The sequence below is a fragment of the Agrilus planipennis genome, unplaced genomic scaffold (assembly GCF_000699045.2).
Source record: "Agrilus planipennis isolate EAB-ADULT unplaced genomic scaffold, Apla_2.0 scaffold69, whole genome shotgun sequence".
NCBI lineage: Eukaryota > Metazoa > Arthropoda > Insecta > Coleoptera > Buprestidae > Agrilus > Agrilus planipennis.
The window spans coordinates 1,151,233-1,176,097 of NW_020438962.1; the positions used below are offsets into that span (position 1 = coordinate 1,151,233).

The 24,865-nt window shown below is 37.5% G+C and overlaps 1 protein-coding gene across 4 annotated transcripts in view; it reads right to left on the reverse strand.

The window, feature by feature from the left end:
• The window catches only part of LOC108735816 (fasciclin-3), a 167,007-nt gene that overhangs the window by 29,333 nt on the left and 112,809 nt on the right, over positions 1 to 24,865 (reverse strand). The window contains exon 1 of one of the 4 annotated variants that reach the window (XM_025975204.1): positions 19,161 to 19,185. The exons of the other annotated variants lie outside the window; for them this stretch is intronic. Coding sequence (XP_025830989.1) covers positions 19,161 to 19,170 — 10 coding nt within the window. The 5' untranslated portion in view covers positions 19,171 to 19,185. Of the gene's footprint in view, positions 1 to 19,160; positions 19,186 to 24,865 lie in introns of those variants that run through there. 4 annotated transcript variants of the gene reach the window in all.

The following is a 24,865-nucleotide window of genomic DNA, read 5'->3' on the forward strand; positions in this document are numbered from 1 at the left end:
CACATCAGTCAATTTCTTTCTGGCTTGAACAGCATTTTAACCCTTTCTGTAGTAAAACAGTAAGATATGTCGAAAATGCTGCTTATCGCTCTCCATATTTAAAAGGGCACCAACCAAAAACTACTGCGTAGAATTAATTAGAATTTTTCACACACAAGCCTTGCTATATGTGCAAAAGAATACAATTAAATCCTCTGTCGGGAAAAAACGAAATGACTTTCCGAACAACCCGATAGTTCCTACATTGACCAAAAGAGATTTCTTTTGATAAACGTCGAAACTACGTTCAGGAGTTGTTTTCAACCCCTAATCTAATCCCGTCGATCAGATTATAGCAGCCACCCCTTCGGAGACTACTTCCGTTACGTCACGTCGCACCGCCACCAGCACCACCCCTGCCTGTCTCCTGTCCTGCCGATACAGCACGTGTTTTGTATGCATAACAACCCCTCAACGCGTATCGACGCTGGGGGGATGATGTCGTAGCTTTATCGGGTCGGTTTTCGACCGTGTCCCTAATGGCCACTAATATGCATATGCCGTGTATTCTACAGACTGGAAACACAATCTTCGCGGAAACGGCCGCCCCTTGCAACGACACGATAACCATCGAATTAACGCAATTTCAGCCGCCCTCCCTGCCCTCGTCTGTATAACGGGTGTATTAACGTGAAACCCGGAACTCAAGCGCCCTAATTAGTATATTTTATGAACATGATCGTAATGGAAAAAAAAACATAACACGCAATGGACAGAGTAATTAAAACCATAAACCATTACCATCATAACGAAAGCGATGAAGTGTACTTACCATAATATGGTACCTATAAATATGATAACAGATGGACTAAAAGCGACAGTAAATGTTAGTATTAATAGGGGACTAATAGACACGCGCCTTTTGGCTTTAAATTTTCAAAATAAAAAATTTTAAATAGGTCAAAATTAGACGCGAAAATTAAGTTTTCCTGGAATTCTCAGAAAAGGACAATACTTTGCGACGCTTTTGTTCACCAATTTCAAGTCCGATGTCAAAAATGTTGAAACCACAGAAAAGAGCAACCTTCAAAGTACAGAAAAGTTGTTTTTAGTTTCCAAAATAAATTTTCTAAATAGGTCAAAACTACTCGCGAAAATTACAAGTTTTCCCAGAGTTCTCAAAAAAGGATAATCCTTTTCGATGCTGTCGTTCACCAATTTTAAGTCCGATGTAAAAAATGTTGAAACCACAGAAAAGAGCAACCTTCAAATTACAGAAAAGTTGTTTTTAGTTTCCAAAATAAATTTTCTAAATATGTCAAAACTACACGCAAAAATTACAAGTTTTCCCAGAGTTCTCAAAAAAGGATAATCCTTTTCGATGCTGTCGTTCACCAATTTTAAGTCCGATGTAAAAAATGTTGAAACCACAGAAAAGAGCAACCTTCAAATTACAGAAAAGTTGTTTTTAGTTTCCAAAATAAATTTTCTAAATATGTCAAAACTACACGCAAAAATTACAAGTTTTCCCAGAGTTCTCAAAAAAGGATAATCCTTTTCGATGCTGTCGTTCACCAATTTTAAGTCCGATGTAAAAAATGTTGAAACCACAGAAAAGAGCAACCTTCAAATTACAGAAAAGTTGTTTTTAGTTTCCAAAATAAATTTTCTAAATATGTCAAAACTACACGCAAAAATTACAAGTTTTCCCAGAGTTCTCAAAAAAGGATAATCCTTTTCGATGCTGTCGTTCACCAATTTTAAGTCCGATGTAAAAAATGTTGAAACCACAGAAAAGAGCAACCTTCAAATTACAGAAAAGTTGTTTTTAGTTTCCAAAATAAATTTTCTAAATATGTCAAAACTACACGCAAAAATTACAAGTTTTCCCAGAGTTCTCAAAAAAGGATAATCCTTTTCGATGCTGTCGTTCACCAATTTTAAGTCCGATGTAAAAAATGTTGAAACCACAGAAAAGAGCAACCTTCAAATTACAGAAAAGTTGTTTTTAGTTTCCAAAATAAATTTTCTAAATATGTCAAAACTACACGCAAAAATTACAAGTTTTCCCAGAGTTCTCAAAAAAGGATAATCCTTTTCGATGCTGTCGTTCACCAATTTTAAGTCCGATGTAAAAAATGTTGAAACCACAGAAAAGAGCAACCTTCAAATTACAGAAAAGTTGTTTTTAGTTTCCAAAATAAATTTTCTAAATATGTCAAAACTACACGCAAAAATTACAAGTTTTCCCAGAGTTCTCAAAAAAGGATAATCCTTTTCGATGCTGTCGTTCACCAATTTTAAGTCCGATGTAAAAAATGTTGAAACCACAGAAAAGAGCAACCTTCAAATTACAGAAAAGTTGTTTTTAGTTTCCAAAATAAATTTTCTAAATATGTCAAAACTACACGCAAAAATTACAAGTTTTCCCAGAGTTCTCAAAAAAGGATAATCCTTTTCGATGCTGTCGTTCACCAATTTTAAGTCCGATGTAAAAAATGTTGAAACCACAGAAAAGAGCAACCTTCAAATTACAGAAAAGTTGTTTTTAGTTTCCAAAATAAATTTTCTAAATATGTCAAAACTACACGCAAAAATTACAAGTTTTCCCAGAGTTCTCAAAAAAGGATAATCCTTTTCGATGCTGTCGTTCACCAATTTTAAGTCCGATGTAAAAAATGTTGAAACCACAGAAAAGAGCAACCTTCAAATTACAGAAAAGTTGTTTTTAGTTTCCAAAATAAATTTTCTAAATATGTCAAAACTACACGCAAAAATTACAAGTTTTCCCAGAGTTCTCAAAAAAGGATAATCCTTTTCGATGCTGTCGTTCACCAATTTTAAGTCCGATGTAAAAAATGTTGAAACCACAGAAAAGAGCAACCTTCAAATTACAGAAAAGTTGTTTTTAGTTTCCAAAATAAATTTTCTAAATATGTCAAAACTACACGCAAAAATTACAAGTTTTCCCAGAGTTCTCAAAAAAGGATAATCCTTTTCGATGCTGTCGTTCACCAATTTTAAGTCCGATGTAAAAAATGTTGAAACCACAGAAAAGAGCAACCTTCAAATTACAGAAAAGTTGTTTTTAGTTTCCAAAATAAATTTTCTAAATATGTCAAAACTACACGCAAAAATTACAAGTTTTCCCAGAGTTCTCAAAAAAGGATAATCCTTTTCGATGCTGTCGTTCACCAATTTTAAGTCCGATGTAAAAAATGTTGAAACCACAGAAAAGAGCAACCTTCAAATTACAGAAAAGTTGTTTTTAGTTTCCAAAATAAATTTTCTAAATATGTCAAAACTACACGCAAAAATTACAAGTTTTCCCAGAGTTCTCAAAAAAGGATAATCCTTTTCGATGCTGTCGTTCACCAATTTTAAGTCCGATGTAAAAAATGTTGAAACCACAGAAAAGAGCAACCTTCNTGTTGAATTTGATAAATTTAACCTCAATCCGATCTCACGTGTTGTTATTCGCCGGTTCACATCAACTAATGCCTTTATCGTGGCTTAAATGTGAAGTTGGGTGCAAAAGAATACAATTAAATCCTCTGTCGGGAAAAAACGAAATGACTTTTCGAACAACCCGATAGTACAAATCTCTAACATTAACATGACACTAAATTTGCTACGTGTGCAGATATCTCCCTCTATGATTTGTTCATTATTAAATTACAGGGTTCTACCCCATTCGTAAAACTTCTAGAACTATTTCTATCTCCCAAAAGTTTCTAATACCCGAAGAAAGTCTAAGGAAAATGACAATGGTTAAACGGAAACAAAAGGATCTTGCTAAAGGACTCGTTACGATAGGGAAAGGGAAGGGAAGGGAGGAGGGTGGGGGCGAAACGGTGATATGAAGGGACATACCTATTCGCCGACGTAGATTAGAACAAGGCGCTGACAGCGGTGATGTTGTTATCTTAGATAATATCCCCGAGAAACGTAAATTAGAAGACCCTTGAGCGGATATTAAGAGATCAACAGAGACAGGCTGGCCCCAATGGGGACACGAGCCCCTTCGTCTAGGTCTGGATTGCTCAATTTAACCCAAAAGACGCTATCATATTTCACAGGTGAAATGGTACGTGACGCGAGAGGCAAGACAATTCATAGCAGGAAATGAGAGATTCAATTGTACGATGACGAGAAAATACAGCACATACAAATTTAAAAAGATTTGAAATGCGCCAAATAACTCGAACAGAAAGAAGTCACTTCTATGCTCGCGAACGATTAATTTAGAAATTCGAAAAAGATTGTTAAAGGTGTATGTTTGGAAAGCGACGCTGTACGGGTGCGAAACATGGACGGTGGGTGCGGCGAAAAAGAAAAGGTTACAAGCGTTTGAAATGTGGTGTTATCTGCGAACGATTAGGATATTATGTATAGAAAAGGTTAGAAATGTAGAGGTATTAGAAAGGAGAAAAATAAGCGAGATATGTTATTAGTAGGACCTTCTCAGGCATGAAGGGCTAGTCAGAGACGTATTACAGGCAGAAACGGGAGTTAGGAGGGGTAGAGGTTTAGAAGAGGTAGGTAGAGGTAAGCAGCATTCGAGCATGATGTCAGAATCAGATTTTAGAAAAAAATTAACATTCTTAGGAATTTAGGAAAGCAAAGACGTTTGTTTAAAGATTTAATTCCAACCAGGCAGTTATAAAGCCGACCCTGATCTTTTGCGTACCTTAACAACCTCTATCCCCTGCATCTCTTACTATTATTCGGTTATCTCTTTTCACTTTATCTGTACTCCTCATAAAGCATTTCCTAACTTAACAAGGACGCGTTCAAAACGCAGCAAATGACTACAGTCCCAAGTGGAATCGTCCCAATTATGCAAAATGTAAAAAATAAACTGCAAAATTTGCCAAATATGTTACTATTCGTGGTTGGAATAAATCTGCTTCGTAACTACTAACAATTCACTTTATTTGAATATGCTTTTCCGGCGATTAAATTATACAATTATGCACAACAACGATGAACTGAATTAGAGCGGTTTCTCCATATTTTTTTTTTACTATATTTCATTTCGTTTCTCTCACTCTCTCTATCTCCCTCCCTATCACACCGATTCGCTTCGTTTTTGTTTTTAATTAAAACCCGTTTGTTGCAAACATATATAAATTGACCGCATTTATAATCGAAACGGATGGAACTGTTGGGCAAATCGGCGGGGCATTTTTGACACAAACGTATGGACGGTTATTTAGATAGAACGGTTATTTATTTGTGGGTGGATGAAGAGACGGCGAGGGGACCGGAAACGGGGGAAACATCAGTCGTAACTGAAATATGCCCTGCAGTTTTGTACTGAACCATTAAATATTCTGCGGTAGTAGCACAACTAATGTGCATGGTAAACGTATCTATTATTTGTCGATGAGCAAATTCAGTACCAAGACAAATTAAAAGTTTATGGAAATGCCTGATGGATTTTTAGAATTAGGGGAAGTTGCAAATTATTTGGTGGAGAATTGTTATAAGTTAAAAGAGTAATTCGGATTACCGGAACAGTGAGGATTTTAAAAAAATGATTAGAATTAATTCTATTGTTAGTTTTCTGTAATTTTACACATGGCGTTGTTTAGAGAAAATTCCTTTAAACAGTAACTAGTTCTTCCTCCCTATAAATCACTGCGAGTTCGAAACTGTTAGAACCATTGCTTCGAGTGGTTGAAATTCACTTTTGTGAAGAATCACTTTCTTTGTGTTAAAAACTGTTTGAAAAATTAAATTTAAAGGAATTGTTTGTAAATAGATATGCAACACATCGTACACTTCAGCATAAGAAATTGCTGATACTAACTACGTAATAATACTTTGCCCTGTGCTGACAGTATTCATAATTTCTTTTATACATAATATTCATAATATATATCCGATTTAGTCTATAAACTTGTAGTCTGTGTAACACATTGAAAAGTATTTCTGGCATCAGGCAGTCGGATAATTTTTCTGTAAAACTGGTGCGTGCCCGGAATTCCCCGACTAAATGAGACCGCCACTACTTCAGCTAGTACAACCACTACACCATTGCTTCTCCAGAAATCTTGGAATTCAATTTGCGTTTCTTGGCCATTTTACCAGAAATAGTGGCAGTACTGGGGCTGGTGTAATAGTTGCAGAACCGAAAGCAGAAGAAGAAAAAGAGAAACGGCGATGGCTAGTAACAATATGTATGCAAATTTTGTAGCGGAGTGAATGCAGAAAATCCGGTTAATATTTCCCCCTTTCCCGAGAGCAATCGTCGTTCAAGTGGCGGAAATTTGGAGACGACAATGAATTTTAATTCAGCCACCAACCGACCGTTTTCGTAAACATCATCAGGATACCGGTTTGTCTCGATTAAAAAAGTAAAAACAAAACTGAAGCACCCTTAACCGTTAGCAAATAATAATTCGTGATAACGACAGTGAGTTTTCCGATGGAAATGAAACAGAAGAATTTAAAGGGTTTCCAAAATGCCGATGGCGTTTTGTTTCCCTTATTTGTACAGATATCAAATTAAAAGTGCTTTACTTGATCGCTCGTGTTGAACAGATGAAAACTGTATTATCCAAGTCGTTAAGGGAGCTTCCTGTTACGCGTAATGTAAGACAAACAATTGTTAGGACAGAGACCGAATTGATTTTGTATTCTCTTGTGGGTTGTCCCTTCTTCGTAAAAAAATATAGCCGGGTTACGTAAAACCTAAAACGTTCGGATATTTAAAACGCGTTCCAATATTCAAGGATTAGGAAATCCAAAATATAAAATAGAAAGAAGGAGTTTAAGATTAATCTAGTCTCTAACTGAGTACGACACCTTGGGTTGTGGATTTTTGGATTTTAAGTATTAAACAAATGCCGACGCGACGTGTAGAACACATAAGAATAAAGATTACTTAATTAATGACATTTACTGCTACTGAATGTATAACTGTGATCGATCTGATTAAACCATAACAGAGCGTGTTCTAGTTGCAACTTTATTCCGTCGCATTCGATATCTTTCGGTAGCCAGTCTCCATTTTTAAAGAAGCGCTAAAAATGCAAAGGATTCTCTGCACCAAGCTCACTTTATCTTCGCCGCAGTAATAGATAATCCAATCTTATACACATGCACACTTTCTCGCCGAAACAAATAGGTTTTCGGTGAATAGAACACGAAAATTTCCCGGAGATTACGTCTCGAACGGTGCTTGGAATTTAGATCGCACCTGAACACCGATTATGTGGTTATACCACCGCAAGATGTTTATTAAAAATTCGTTATTCGAGTGTGGTCGAAATTTATGTAAATACAACACAACCGTTTTGTTACTTTTTAAAGAGAGTTAGGGTGCAGGAATAAGGACGAATTTTAGAACAGGTGGAATTCAGGTGCGCCGGTCAATCTGTTAAAAGTTGATCGAAGATGAGAAATTAATGAAACGGAAACGGAAGAACGATTTAACGACGCGATGTCGGTGCGGTTGTGTTCCTTTTTTTTTTTTTGGTTCGCCCCGAGCGCAACAATAAAATCAGTCGAATCCGCGCCACCACCGCCCGCCCGCCACCCCCTTATCGTCGGGTACTAGTACAACAACCACTACTACCGCGAGCAACTTTCTTATTTAGCGACACATAAAATTCCGTTCGTTCTCTTCATCTTTACCAAAGACTGCCTCAAGAGACAATTAAGACAAAACGACCGACCGTATTATATAATCTTCGTTTAATTAAAACTGAATTAATTGACTTTTGTAACGGACAAAGGGTTAGTGCTGTTAGTTGGCGAACGATTAGAAAAGAAACCCATTTCGACAGAATTAAACCGAACCGTAATGGAAGGCAATTAAGGGATGCTTTATCGCCATTTTAATTACCAGAAAAACATTTTTATGTGTAAGCAATTTCAATGGATTTAACGGGTCGACTCATTCTTAAAATTCTTCGTGACTCAACGGCCGAAACGTTAAACTTCTTTTTGGATCTTAAATACTCATCATCGTGGAGTCGTCAGTCCTAATAAGACTTCGCATTTCCCTAAAACTGGAACACCCCACATCGTTAACTATTTGCGAACAGTATTCTAATCTAGGTCTACCTCTACCCCTCCTAACCCCTGTTTCTGCCTGTAATATGTCTTTCACTAGACCTTGATGCCTGAGAAGGTGTCCTACCAACCTATCTCGCTTATTTATTTTTGACTTCCATAGAGTTCTCTGTTCTTCTAGTCTTCCTCATACAAAGAGTGGAAAAGGTGCGTGTTCAACCAGTCTTAGGACTGACGACCTTATGATGATGATGACTGTCAGGGGTCATTTCATCATCATAAGGTCGACAGTCCTAAGACTGGTTGGACACGCACCTCCACTCTTTCCTATCTTTAGCTAATCTTCGCATTTTCCTAAGACTAGAACATCCTACATCGTTAACTATTTGCGAACAGTAATCTAATCTAGGTCTACCTCTATCCCTCCTAACTCCCGTTTCTGCCTCTAATATGTCTCTCTAGCTCTAACTAGACCTTTCTGCCTGAGAAGGTGTCCTACCGCATTAGCACCCCCTGTTCTCCTACTCCTTCTAATACCTCCAAATTTGTAACCTTCTGTATCCTCATTATTTGTCTGTAACACCACATTTCAAACGGACTACCCCAGAAGACAGGGCGAAGTCGGAAGGCCCCCTTCAGTCTCCATTCAGGAATCGTGAGAATGGATGGGTGGTGGTTCGGGTGAGAAAGATGAGACAGAAGATAATAAAATATTATCTGTGGAATATTATCACTATCTTAGCATTTACCTAAATGATCCAAGGAAACCACAGAAAAACTTGGCCAAGGCAGACGTACCCAGAGTCGAAACTGCGTCCTCCCGAATGCTAAACAATGGGCTAAACCTCCAGGTCATGCCGCTCGATGACTCGACCCTGTGCTATCCTCTGTTTTAAATCTCTACTGCTCTTTCCATCTTGAATTGTTCGACTTCCTGGATACCGAAAGTCAGCGACTTCTTCTAAGTTTTCGTCTCCTATCTTTATATTCACTCTTTTTAATTCAAAATTTCAGTTGATTGAATTCTTGACTTTTCTGTCAGACGTCATTCTCTTTTCAGGAAACTACAGCAATCCACAACAACTGCTTCTCTCAACTCCTGTTTCTTCTTCTAATATATCTGTAACTAGTACATATTTCCTGACTTCGGCCCGTCTTCATCTGTGTCAATAAAGTAGAAGACGGAGTGGAAACGGGCTGCACATCCCCGATGTCTGAAAGGCTTAAAGCTTAGATAGAAGCAACTACTGTGAAGGGTGATTTCAATTAACCCGACGGCAACTAATTAGCTAATGTAATTGACGACAGAACCTTGCTTTTCAAATACGTTTCCTAAGGCAAGTGCCCTTTGAACTTCCCTTAACATGCTCGCCTGTATCTGACACCTATTATCGTGTTTGTACGCGAATGGATATTTCAACTCCGTGAAAAGTTTATGTAACCTATACACCTTAACATTACATTTACAACATACTTAGGCTACTAACAAATAATTGATTAAAAATCGAGACAGTTAAATGAAGTTTGTACAGGTCAGGCATTAGATATTTTTGACGTTGCATACAATTGAAATTGACGTACAAATTCTGCTCTAAAAACAACGAAGAAAACATAATAATTGAAACAAAACAAACACGACTTAAACGTTCAGCCTTCTTCTATTGTTTTCTGTAAGACTTGTCATTGCTTACTAGATAAACGTTTCGAACAAGCGCATGGAGAAAGAAAAATAATGTTGTTAACGGTAATTCGTGCCATTGTTTGAGGCACTTGTGAAAGCGCATTTATTCAAGAGTGTTCTTCTACGTAAACCCATACGTTTTCACAGCGTCTCTGGAAACTGTTCAAGTGCAAAATCCTGCTGAAAAGAGATCAGGACAGATGCACATACGTATAAATGCTGCAGGTCAACGACTAACGGAAGTGGCGCATATACGGTTCCCGAAGGATCGAAAATATCGAACGGAGAAGGCTGTTGTGCAAGTCGACCACGTACTAAACAAACATAAGTCCGTCGTGCGCATTGCAACATTTAAGTACGTTATATAATGCACTTTGTACGCGGCCAGCTAGATTGCGCTCACCGAAGCAATTTTATGCGATACGGACTGCAACACGGGGAGCGGATCGTGACGAGACAGGAGAAAATCCAGTTGGCTGGCAAACTGACAAAACGGTTCGGTGCTCAACAAACAAAAGTCTGCTGAGGGTAAACAATGCAAACTGACGCAAATAGACAATGAAACTAGTGAATGAAAGGACGAGGACGACTTAAAGGGGTTCATCCGGCGGAAGAAAAACTATGGGGGGTTAAAGTTGAACGGTTGGAGATATCAAAAGTGCTGTAAAAGGACAATTGGCGACAAACGAAAATCGTATGTCTAATCCTCACTAATATCATAAATGCGAATGTGAGTTGGATTTGTTTGTTACGATTTCACGCCGTAACTAGTCAACCGATCGTTATGAAATTTTGTATATATTTTGTCAGGGATATAGGAAAGGACATAGGGTACTTTTTATCCGGAAAAACAATTCTGTTCACGAGGGATATGAAAATTACGTTTTATATCGCGAGCGATGCCGCGGGCAATACCTGAAATACAATTTAAAATTTGGAATAGCTTGAGTTAGAGTATTTAATCTAGATATTAGATAATGAAACGTAGATTTTCTACATTTCTTCTGGAACCTGGTCAGATAAATGATGACTTCATAATAGTAAATGGCCGATTTTCTACACTAGGGGATGCTCTATCTACCCAGGGTCGAATATTTAAAAATTAAGTTGGTTCATTGGAACCCTATGAGACATACTGAAACATACAACAATAATTTTGGGTTTTGTTTTTGTGTTGTTTGCTTAACTGTTTTAATTTACCATACATTTCATCGTTTTAGTAGGTACATGAAAAATTAAAGATTTCGTAAAATTATGTAGCTGTAATAGACTATGCCAGGGTGTTTTTGTGTGAGCGATTTTAAGTAAAAGCCCGAAAACTGATAAAACGAATGGTTTCGAAAGATATGCCAAATGGATGTAGTGGAAGTGGATTTAGATGGATAGGTAATTAAATTATCCNGTACGTTTAAGATTCGTTCGACCTACGAGGGTGGATTGATAAGTTTCCGGCCTAACCAAGAGATGACGCCACTAGGCCTACCTTGAGGTGACATTATTTCGTAAAATTATGTAGCTGTAATAGACTATGCCAGGGTGTTTTTGTGTGAGCGATTTTAAGTAAAAGCCCGAAAACTGATAAAACGAATGGTTTCGAAAGATATGCCAAATGGATGTAGTGGAAGTGGATTTAGATGGATAGGTAATTAAATTATCCGAGAAAATATCGATTCGTAGGTCCCTCGATGCTTCGTTAACCCCGGCGGCTTCGCCCTTTTAACAGTTCTTTTTCTGAAAATTCAATTAGCTATCTACAAAATCGCCAATTGGAAATTGCGATAATAGAGGGAATTCCAACAATTCCTTGCCCAGTAAAAGAACACTCGATAAAGTTAAACAAAAGTCATCCGTATGTGGACAACAAAAAAATACGACGACAAAAAAGAAAGTACTTAAAATCTTTTTTTGTTTTTGTTTTTAGTATGGAAGTCAATAAAAAATAGGCGAAAAAAGTTGCTAGGACATCTTCTCAGGCATGAAAGGCTAGTTAAAAAGGCGTATTAGAGGCAGAAACAGGAGTTAAAAGGGGTAGAGGTAGACCAACATTAGATTTCTGTCCACAAACAGTTAAGGATGTGAGATTTTCTAGTGTTAGAGAAATACTGACGATCTAATGATGATAATGATGACAATAAATGAAGTAAAGGTCAAAAAGGGTACACACCAACCCCCAATATATGTTCTATCTCGATCATAATTGGATCAAAAAAACTCTACATCAAAAATGATTTTAGAAACCCGTCACTTATTTTAGGATATGTTTCTGTACGTGTCCTAGACGTCGAGGTACTTGATCAATTTTATGAAACGTCACGTGTAAATATATGATCTATTTCTCATTTCGTAGTTTTCCATCATCCGTTTCGATGGAAAATCGTTTTCCGAACGCGAATATGGAAATAGAGGTGAAAATAGCTGTCACCCATATATGTATGCATATATATATGTAATATACAGCCACCTGTATAAAATGTGAACGTCGTGCATCTGTTCAACTGTCGACTTCATTTATCAGCAGTTTATGATTGTGTCACTTGCATACACCTAGTTTCGCTAGAAACATATTACCTACATCGCCATCGTTCCGACTAGATCGCAAAACTATTAAAAAACATTACTTATTTCAGTTCATCATTTAGACTAACTAATTTACTTCACTTATCATTAGCATTTCCGATATGAATTCACAGTTTTTATACATTTTGTACAGAATCAATTGTTTGTGTCGACGCTAATAATTGGCAATCTAGTAGTCCAATTTGAATACGCATTTGTTTGTAATTGTTTAGTAGATGAAAGATTTGTTCAACTTTTAGTTTTTGTTTTACAGTTGTCACTTCCACACTTCGAAAATTATACCAAGTTTTGTACCAAGTTTATTGTGAAAGTAAAGTCGTAAAACTGGTGTGATATCACTTAAGACTTAGAGATGTGCAAAAGTATTTAAATACGAAACCTTTGTTAACCGTTTTAATTGGAAAAAAGACACTGATGCCAAAATAGTTTGTTTAGCATGAAAGATCAGAGCCAAGATAGGGTTGTAAATAATTTTATTGATGTAAAATCAACGTCAATCATTTTATATGAAAATATTTACAACCCCTATTTGTTTTTAATCTTTTACCGATTGTATCAAGGGAAAGAAACAGAATCCATAGTTTCTTTAGCTTTGGGTTCGTCTAATAAGTGAAGTTTTTCGAATCGTTTTCGAAGAATTTTGGATTACATAAATTTATTAGCACACCACAATATCTTGTAGTTTCCAGTTTTACACAGCTGGAGTATATCAGTATGATATTGTTTTGCGGGCTGTTTTGTCGTAATTCATAGAATTTCGTAGTTCTTTGCTAAAAGTACGATAAGTGGTGATTTGACAGGTGCTGATATCAATTTGGAACTTCAAAATTCCATGGACCATGACATTGAACCCGGAAAACAATATCGATCCAATATTTTATCTGATCCATTTTCAAGGAATTTAGAATCTTTTTTGCTCTCTTCAGTTAAAGAATTAGAAGGCACTCATGGAATGTCTGTTTGCCCCCTTTTTAAGCTTCTAATACCTTCAATGGCCAATGTGAGCAACTTTTATTCATCATTTTATATAATGTTTAATCGGTGATACTAGCAAAACTTTTAACGCCAAAAATGTATTTTGCATCTTACAAATAGAAAATACGCTTGGAAAAGTATTTTAAATGAAATACAAAATGCTATTCTCAAAAAAATATTTAAATGCAAGATAAGAATATGTATTTTTTATTTTCTATTTGAATTTTAAATGCAAGTATTTCAAAATAAATCACATCTCTCGATATCACCAGTTTTAAAACCGATTAAAATTGGTATCGGAAAAAATCTGTAAACTGCAATTTGTGAATTTCTGTGTCGCAGTGGGCGGCGTTCCTGCGATTTCTTTTATTTTCGGCGATGTTCCGAGGGAAGCAAATATCGCATCGAAACGTATCGGGTTTAGACGTGGATGGGATGCAAGCGCACCGTTATTAGTAACATTTTCCGATCCATCGCCTTCGGGAATGCAAGTCAGGGAGTCGACGACGTTGCTTCAACTTACACGCCATACCCCGCCGTACGTACGCCCCCCCCCGCCCCGATCGCCCGACGCGTCCCGATTAAATAAATCTGAACCGTGCTCGCGGATCTTATCCCACGGATAAGAAATCGTCCACGGATAGATCGTACGAACGGCGGATAATATTAAATTCGGAATAATAAATTGATGCACATATGTACCCTTGTCGCGAGTTCCAATTCGTACAAGCCATAAATATGGATCTGAGACGGCGTCGAACGTGGAAACAGGGTGACGATAGCAATGTGTCGAGTAAGGCGCTAAATACGGAGAACGACTAGGGAAAAGGGAACGAAAACCTAATACCCCTTGCGAGATACCTTCCTGACAGATAATCTTCCCCTAATATATACACGTCTCCGAAAAATAACTCTTACACGATTTTCCAACCTTTTACCCTTCCTGTAATGGCAATTGGAAGCAAACGGTATCTATGATTTACTTGTGATCTATGAGCTTCCCTATTCTCCCTACTGCTTTCAAAAATTGAAATATGTAGGTACCCGAAAATTGTAAAATACCTACACATTTTGATGGCGTACCCGAAACATGAAGCACCTTAACCTTTAGTCATTTAACTGAAAGAAATCGCAATATTTTTATCAATCTGTTTAACATTTCTGTCCATTCTAATCCTGAAGAAAACAATCCTAGAATAAAATAAAATTCTAGAATTTATTCTCCCATGAAAATATTTAAGGAACTGAATTCCACAGGAAAAATTGGTCCCGTACCGAAAAATTACAGGACTTTGAAGAATCCTTACTAGGTACCAAGCAATGAAGCACCTTAACCTTTAGTCATTTAATTGAAAGTAATGGTAACCTTTTTCCAGTGGGATTTTTCCCAATCTGCCTAATATTTCTGTCCAATCTAACCCAATCGAAAAGAATCCTAGAATTTTCAGGTTCATAGAATTTCTGCAACTGAAGAAATTTTTGACAAAATACCCGTTCATCTTTAACTTCTTATATTATGGAAATAAAATTCTAGACTTCACTTTCGTCCCATGCAGAAAAGTTACAGGACTTCAAAGAATCCTTTCTAGGTACCAAAATCATCTCCTGTATCAACTTAATTTGGAAGATTATAAATTATTTCAATGATTACAATGTTAGATCCCCTTTTCCTGATTATATATTTCTTCCATCTTCCAATTCTGATCATATAAAACCTGGAATGCTGGTGTAATAATGTTCTTCCCTGCCCCCCTCCCCCCCTCCTACCCTGTCGACCAGCTACTAACTGTTCGTCGACTCAGCAATAAATTTTGAAGAATTCTTTACGTTTTATTATCATTTCGCTACACAGACGCGGAACTCAGTATTCGGACTTTTCAGTTAATATTATTCGCTCATTTCGGAGAGTTATTTTATAAGTTCTTAAAGCAACGATAAAGTATTAAATTTCGCCATCAACCCTTAATTTTTATCGTTCAAACAGTGTCTGTTCGTCACTCATAAACTCTTCTTCCAGAGAACAGCCTCCAGGTCGTAAATCGCTTCCCGGCTATCTGTAATAAAAGCCATAATTTCCCAATTTGTATAAGACAACAAAATCTCCAACGGTCGGGAATTCAAATGGGGACATAAACCCCTTTTTATGTTATTTCCGATTGAGACACATAGTCCGCAGCCGTACCACCGATCCATCTGCATTCGGTGGTGGTCACCCGCCTAACCTACATCTCTCTCTCTATCTGTCTATCCCCAACGAAAAACCGACGCGACGCGACGGGCTCGATCATTAAAGTCGTAATAAATTTGTGTCCGGGGATCTCCCGAAGTCTTTCGCTTTTGAACAGATGGCGCTGAATTGACTTTTTATTGTCGGCAGAACAAAAGAAAAGCCACGACGCTCAACACTGTCCCCATCGTAATAACCCAATCGATAAATCACTTCCGTGGAATTACGTGAATTTATGCTCCGAACACGTGGGGGATTTCCCTCAATCGTCGCACCACCGACCGTAAAAACGAACACAATTTTACGTTCAAGAACTCAAAACTGAAATAAGAACAATAAAAACCGCCAATGTTACAATACCAAATATGTATATTAAAAGTGTCTACAGCAGGAGATCCTAGAAGGGTCTCCTCCTTGTTATAACTGGATAATTAGACGGGTGAATCAGGACACAAACAAATAAGTTTTTGCGGCTACAAAACCTACAGCGAATAAGTTATTGATTTCTATTACACGTACGATATGGCTTTCCAAAAAATAATAACGTTTTGTTCGACCAGCGAAATTTTTATTCTTATTATTCATAACTAGTGACCCGCCGCAGCTTCGCACGGGTGCAATGCTGATACTAAAAATAATTTTGTTTTGTTTAGATTATTATCGAAAAGGGGAAATCTTCAAAAGATACCCCCTGAACATACTAAATATGCTACAGAATGTTTTTATATACAACATTCACAGTTTTTTTGTCATTAGACAATACAAACCGGCCGGCACCGCCGCAACCGCTATGTCCCTGCATTTTAAGTCTGTAATATCTTCGAAAATATTCATTTAAATTACATGCTATAAAGGGCCATATTGATATATATTAAATGCACAATGTATTTAAAAGTACTTAATTGGATAAGGATTAATGCTGTATTGCCTACAATCGCTTCGTAAATAAGTCATTATTACTCACAAAAAATAAAGGATAAAAATGGTTATTGTGGGTTATCCCTAAGAGATAGACATATACCATCGCGGACTTTTTTGTAGACCCTTTTAAGATGTACAATATTGTATTGTACATTATTCTGATCTATCTCGTAGGGTTCGGCCAGCGTTTGCAATATAAGCGCAAAAAATGTGTTTATTTACGACATCACATTAGAAACCTCTAAAATTATCAGTGTTTCTCTACTATATTATGCATGTATTACACATATAAACCTTCCTCTTGAATCAGTCTATCTCTTAAAAAAGACCGCATCAAAATTCGTTGCGTAGTTTTAAAGATTTAAGCATACATAGGGACAGACAGCGGCAAAGCGACTTTGTTTTATACCATGTAGTGATAACCATCATCATCATTAAAGGGTCGTCAAATCTAAAGCTGGTTGGACATGTACCTCCTCTCTTTCAATATTATGTAAAACTTTAATTTTTAAAGGGGATTTGACAGTTGATACCGACTTTCAGTCTATCCTAACATGAATAAGTAAATTTCCAAGGATGCCTATTAAAATTGAATTTAACCAGACTACGGCACAGGTAACCATGATAAAATTTCATAAATGCGTTTATAAATAAATCAGTTCAAGGATTTGCATTCCTTTCAAAATAGTAAGCCACGTAGAAGCCGCAAAAAGGTCCCTCTAAACGGATAGTCCTGCGGTTAGGTCAATACACAGGTGGTTTTGGGCGAAGTCCTTCAAATACGTATCCATACCCGTCCATCTCGTTCTCGGATTAGTAAAATCACTTTGCGGTTAAAATGAAGATTAAACAATACGGAGCATTAAACTGTTAAAATATTTACGATTCGACCTAAAAATACGACCGCGTTTGCCTAAAATCATACATAGGGACAGGAATAAACAGGAAATCCATCAATTTAAACGTACAGTTATGTAATTAGTTGTTAAAGTTATTTAACATTTTTTGAAAGTCTTTTAATATCTTCTACTTCAGATCAAATAAATTTAATTTAATTTTGGGACACCCTGTATATTTATGTAACAATTATAGCTGGTGTTTTTATGAGTAAAGTAAAAGAGAAAAGTGATAGACCGTTTATAGGCCTATTAAGGCACGGGTTTGTTAATTTCCGAAACTCGGATGGAATTAAAAGGGCAACTCTCTGTGAATCCCCAAAAACGTTGCGAAGTTGATATTTTGTAATTAGAGAATACACGAAACGTTGGTCACTACACTGCCAATGTTTATTAGAAACATTAATAAAGGGTCTGTGACAGGACACGTGGTACTTAATTGCGAGCTCATTTCTAACAAAATTCGATACAAAACAGGACCAAGTCGAGAAAAGGTTAAATTGCACGTGGCCAAATTTAATATATACGAACTATACCACACGTACGTTTAAGATTCGTTCGACCTACGAGGGTGGATTGATAAGTTTCCGGCCTAACCAAGAGATGACGCCACTAGGCCTACCTTGAGGTGACATTCTATAGTACCATCCTTGGATAGCTTGTAGCTATAGTTTCAGCCCGATCTCCTTGCTAGTGTAGGTTTGACAGCACGCTGAACAAGACGCCTCTGTGGTTTTCGTAAAAATGGAAAAGCAGGAAAATCGTGCTGTCATCAAATACTTTTATTTGAAGGGGTTAACGCCGAAGGAAATTAAAAAAGAGATGGACTCAACACTGGGGACATCCTCCCCGTCATATTCAACCGTTAAGCAGTGGGTTTCCGAGTTTAAAAAGGGTCGTGTGAGCACCTCTGATGGGCCTCGCTCAGGACGCCCCGTTGAGGTCACAACTCCAGATATGATCGAAAAAATTCATCAAATAGTGCTGGGAGACCGCAGATTGAAAGTGCGTGAGATAGCTGAGACCTGTAAGATGTCATATGAACGTGTGCAACATATTTTGCACCAACATTTGCATATGGAAAAGCTCTGTGCAAGATGGGTGCCGCGTTTGCTAACAGTCGACCAAAAATTGATTCGAAAAAACATTTCTACCGCAAATTTGTCATTGTATAAGCGTAATCCAAGCGAATTTTTGCGTCGATTCGTAACCGTTGACGAAACGTGGGTCCACCACTACACTCCTGAAACCAAAGAACAGTCTAAACAGTGGATTGGACCAGGGGAACCAACTCCAAAGAAGGCAAAAACAATTTTTTCGGCGAACAAGGTTATGGCTACTGTTTTTTGGGATGCAAGAGGTATTATATACATTGATTACCTTGCAAAGGGTAATACTATCACTGGTCAATACTACGCAGACTTATTGCAACGTTTGAGCCACGAGGTGAAAATTAAACGACCTCATCTGGCGAAGAAAAAAATCTTGTTTCATCACGATAACGCACCAGCGCACACGTCAATCGTTGCGACGGCTAAAATCAACGATCTAAAGTTTGAATTGATGCCGCACCCTCCTTACTCTCCAGACCTAGCCCCGAGTGACTATTTTCTGTTCCCTAATCTCAAAAAATGGCTTGGCGGTAAGAGATTTGCGGACAATGAAGAAGTAATCGAAGCTGTAAATGGTTATTTTGAGGAGCTTGACGAATCAGTCTATAGAGATGGCATTAATAGACTGGAACACCGCTATGAGAAATGTATCAGCCTTGGAGGAGATTATGTTGAGAAATAAAAAAAAAAAATTTTTAAAAACCTTGTTTTTCTTGGTCAGGCCGGAAACTTATCAATCCACCCTCGTAAATCAAAATGGAGCTTACCTACAGCCATCTTCAATAACCAAAAGCATCTTTATGGATATATCAGCTTACCTAAAACAAAAGAAAAACCAATTAGTATCACAATAACTCTGCGATCTTTTATCAGTTATATATATATATAACATCTTGATGACCACAAAGAGATCAAATGATACTTGACGACTTCTTAAAAAATTAAGTACTATTTTGACGAATTTTGAAGAAATAAAGTGATATTTTGGTATTTTGGTAACCGAATAAATCAAAAGTGTTTTCATAAATTATTAGGAAATAAAGTGATATTTTGATGTCTAATCAACAAGTTAAGTGATATTTTCATGAATTCTTTAGAAATCAACTGATATATTTATGAATTCCTAAAAAGTCCAGTGGTATTTGCTCGAATTATTTACATATCAATTGATATGTTGATGACTTGTTAAGAAGTCGGGTGATATTTTCAGGAATTCTTTAGAAATCAACTGATGCATTGATGATTTCTTGAGAAATAGAGTAATATCTTGATGACTTCTTAAAATTCGAGTGATATTTTCATGAAGTCTTTAGAAATCAACTAATATATTGATGATTTCTTAATAAATCGAGTGATATTTTCATGAATTCTTTAGAAATCAACTGATAACTGATGATTTCTTAAGAAATCGCATAATATCTTGATCACTTCTTAATGAGTCGAGTGATATTTTCATGAATTCTTTAGAAATCACGATAAATTTTGATAACCTCTCAAGAAATCAAGCGATATTTTCATGAATTCTCTGGAAATCAACTGATATTAATGATTTCTTAAGAAGTCGAGCGATATTTTTGTGAATTCATTAGAAATCGAATAATATCTTGATCACTTCTTAATAAGTCGAGTGATATTTTCATAAATTCTTTAGAAATCATGATAAATTTTGATAACCTCTCAAAAAATCAAGCGATATTTTCATGAATTCTCTGGAAATCAACTGATATATTAATGATTTCTTAAGAAGTCGAGCGATATTTTTGTGAATTCTTTAGAAATCGAATGACGCATTGTTGACTTCTTAAGAAGTCAAGTGTTACACTTCGATGATTTCCGAAGAAATCAAATCAAATTTTGATCTGATCTTATAAGAAATAAAGTAATGCATTGATGCCTTCAGAAAGCAAACGATATTTGTTGAAGAAATAAAGATATTACAAGAAGTTTTGTGCAAAACGCGGGTAGCGCTGGCGCATACGCGATTCTCAGCCATACCAACCCTCCGAGGGGAGCGCTTGTAAATAAATAAAACGGTTGGAAAGATGCAAAACAACAGTTTTATGAAAAAGGAACAACCCGTCCCCATCAATCACCGGGGGCCCGTCAGACCATTTCACGTCCTCTTGGATAGATGTAGTTTTTAGAGCAAAACGATTTTAGTATTAACTACACCGCGCGCGTCCGCCACCGAACTCAGTTCACATCCATCATTCGGTCTCGGGGAGAACCGACGGGGAAGATGCGGAAGGCCAGAACGTGGTGGATGAACTGAATATTTATAAGGGAACAGACACAGACAGACAGACAGACACAGACAGACAGACAGACACACGGCGCTGCTGCCAACGCAATCATCCACTGTTACCGCTATGTCGGACCGCAACAACAAACAACCGACTACTCGCTCGCCAACAGAACACTGAGGATTTCGCAGGATACATAATACAATAGATTAGGAACAGCGAAAGGACTCGTGAAGGATAAATGCAATATGGTAATGTTAACAACGGAGATTTTCGTCCTTAATAACTCTGAATGCCTCTAAAGGATAACTGCCGTCATTCCGTATGAAGAAGGCGTATTCAGACGCAATAACGTTTTACGTATCCTGGCCATCGAGAAATCCGGATTACACAAGGATTTCTCTTAATACAAACAATGGCTACATATGATAATTAATTATTCTTTAACGAGCAAGAGCAAGAGAACAGAGGACGCTATGGGAGTCAATAAGGAACTGGCGGGATAGGTTAGTTAGTAGGATACCTTCTATTGCATTAAGGACTAGTTAGAGACATATTTGAAGGAAGATACAGAAGCTAAGAGGAGTAGAGGTAGATCGAGATTAGGTTCATCATTATAAGATCGTTAATCCTAAGACTGAGTGGACACGCACCTGGAACATCCCTCACTCTTAACTATTTGCGAACAGTACTCTAATCGAGGGCTACCTCTGCCTCTAATATGTCTCTGACTAGACCTAAACCTAACTCTAAATTCTAACGTTTCTAACCTTTTCTTTTCCGCCACGTCCACCGTCCATGTTTCGCACCTGTACAACGGCGCGCTCCAAACATACACCTTTAACAATCTTTTTCGAATTTCTAAATTAACCGTTCGCGAGCATAGAAGTGACTTCTTTTTATTGGAGGCGACTCGACCCTGCGCTATCCTCTGCTTTATATCCCTATTACTCCTTCCGTCCTGACTTATCTGACTTCCTAGATACCTAAAATCAGCCGCTTCTTCTAATCTTTCGTCTCCTATCTTTATATTCGCTCTTTCCCTACTTTTTCTTACCTTGCATACCAGTATTTTTATTTTACTTTTATTTATTTTCACACAAAATTGTCAATACCGTTGTTTCCATTAGATTAGAGGTTCACAAAGAGTTAAGAATGTTGAGTGCGTAGATTATGTACCCTAGGATAGGAAACAGTGGAAGTGTGAGTCCAACCAGTCCCAGAACTGACGACCCTATTACGACGGGTGGCAGTATTACTTCTTAGAAAATGAGAACATTCATTCCCGTTTAAACAGTTGACACAAATTTCCGCATTACACCGTTTTTTTTAAATTCCGATAGTCTAAGGAGTCGTTTAACACAGCATATCGCTGTCGGGGATGTCAAAGGGGAACATTAGTTATAGCTAGCGTCGTTTTGCATCGCATAACGCTACCGACGACGACGGGGCAGACGGGATATTAACAAGGATTAGCCGCATACGGATCTGCATACTAACGTTCTAGGTGCAGACAATCCTCATCCCCCAAGCCCCAATGGCAATCACCTCGTAGATAGTGGGACCGTATCAATATCCCCACAACGTGAAGAGATTGTCAAACTTAATATTAATAAATATCGGGTTGTTCGGAAAGTCATTTCGTTTTTTCCCGACAGAGGATTTAATTGTATTCTTTTGCACCCAACTTCACATTTAAGCCGTATAATTTTTATGTGCTTTGAGAGCTCATATAGCAAGGCTTGTGTGTGAAAAATTCTAATTAATTCTACGCAGTAGTTTTTGGTTGGTGCCCTTTTAAATATGGAGAGCGATAAGCAGCATTTTCGACATATCTTACTGTTTTACTACAGAAAGGGTAAAAATGCTGTTCAAGCCAGAAAGAAATTGACTGATGTGTATGGAGAAGGTGTGTTGACAGTACGCCAGTGCCAGAACTGGTTCGCTAAATTTCGATCCGGCAATTTTGATGTCGAAGATGCACCACGTTCGGGAAGGCCGGTTGAAGCTGATAAAGACGCGATAAAGGCATTGGTTGATGTGAACCGGCGAATAACAACACGTGAGATCGGATTGAGGTTAAATTTATCAAATTCAACAGTTTATGATCACTTGAAAGGCCTGGGATTATCCTCGAAGCTCGATGTATGGGTTCCTCATGTTCTCACAGAGAGAAATCTGTGTCGCCGCATTGACGTCTGCGATTCGCTTCTCAAACGTCACGAAAATGATCCGTTTTTGAAGCGCATCATCACTGGGGACGAAAAATGGGTTGTATACAACAACGTCAAACGCAAGAGGTCATGGAGAAAAAAAGATGAACCGGCTCAAACCATTTCCAAAGCCGATATTCACCAAAAAAAAGTGATGCTGTCTGTTTGGTGGGATTTTAAAGGAATCGAAAAGGTGTTGGACCAGAACGGTCAATATATAATTTAATAAAGGATTTGTTTATTATACGAAAACTGTCTTTCATTTCCACAAAAAAAACGAAATGACTTTCCGAACAACCCTATAATATTACATATTACATCTAGGTATTCCTTCTTCTTGTACTAGTGTCCTAATAGGGGGGGGGGGGACTATAAAAAAACTTGAACAATTAAACTGCCCTTGCGCTATTCTTCATTTCATGCCGCTGACAATTTTTTTATTATCAATAAATAGTAGGTGCGTTTTGCTACCCTACGTATTCTGTTCCACTCCCGTAATAGATTCGGTTAATGGGTCTTTATTAGACCATGCATAATGCGAATATTCGAAATACGCATCAGACCGTCACCGCTGTCAGCGTCAAAGCCACCCTCCCGTCCCCCCGGGCCACCCCCTAACAATGTTCGTAATGGGTGTCGCTAACAGTAGGCGTACCATGATGAACGACGAATATATTGATGATGACGTGTAAACAACCGAATAATTAGACGATGGATAACTGGTGGTTCGGGGAGGGGGGGGGTTGGAACGGCGAACGGCGGGGAGCAGGGTGGTAAAAGGACGGATTGGTATTAGTAAACCGAGTCAGCTTTGTGTCCTAGCTAGAAGTAGTTACACATAGATGTATACAACTATCGTGTTGGCAAATCTAGACACGTCTTTCAAGATAGGGTTCGATAATACCGAGCCTAATCTTCCCTTTAAGGCAATGGAGACCGATCGGGGGTGTTAATAGGTATTTAGCTGTAATTAATTGATTCTATGGTTAACTTGGATAAGATATAGACTATGTCTATGCGATTTGGTCCCTTTGAAGTCCTGTTATAGGAAGTATATCTACGAACTAACTCGGAAGTTTCCTTTCAATCAACAAACATGTTCCAGTTCTATGTAATCCTTTCTTGTTTTGTGTTTTCATTATGTATTAAAATCTTTTTATATTTTAATAATATTTACAGTCTTAGCGAATGGTTTTCGTTTTTCGTATTTTGGTAAAACAAGCGATTAATTTCCTGTACCTGTGCATGGAAAATCAAAGTTTTACTCTCAGCTGAAACAAAGCAAGCGGACAAGGTGCTTGGCACTTTACGTATTTTACTGAAAGACGACGTAGCAAAAGCAGAGGCGTACGTGCCACACGGCGGACGACTGCCGCGCCAAGTTATAATTGAAAAGCTAATGAAAACTTCTTTGTAAGCGGCGATATAAAGACCTGACGGAAGGAAATGGAAAGGGGAAAACACAAAGAATACGATACACATATACATCTAATGTAAATAAGAATAACAATTTTGTTAGTAAAGCTATTATCTATTTATCTCTCTATCTTTTCCTATTTTTTCTTCTCTTGCATACCAGTACTTTTGTTTTAGTTTTATTTATTTTCATACAGTACTGATTTGTCAATACCGCTTACATTTTATTTAAAGCTATCGCCAACTCCTATAATGTTCTATTAGCAAAAATATAAAATTCATCACGTACCGTTCGGCGGTGACATTATATTATTGAAATTCGTTCGGGAAATCATGAAAATCAGTAAATCAGATAAACGCGTCCCGTATTAATCCACGATCGCTCACCACTTCTGCCGTAAATTGCGGTAATGATATCAATATTCGTTCGACAGTCGAAAAAATGCCCGGGACGAGCCCTGTGCTCGCGCGATTAAATTATAAATCACACGCGTTTAAGGGTTGACGTAGCAAGCTCGCGTATCGTCATCCCCCCGCAGGTCCCCAACAATTTAATTATTTATTCACCCGACGTCGTCTATTTAAAATGTGACGCCATCA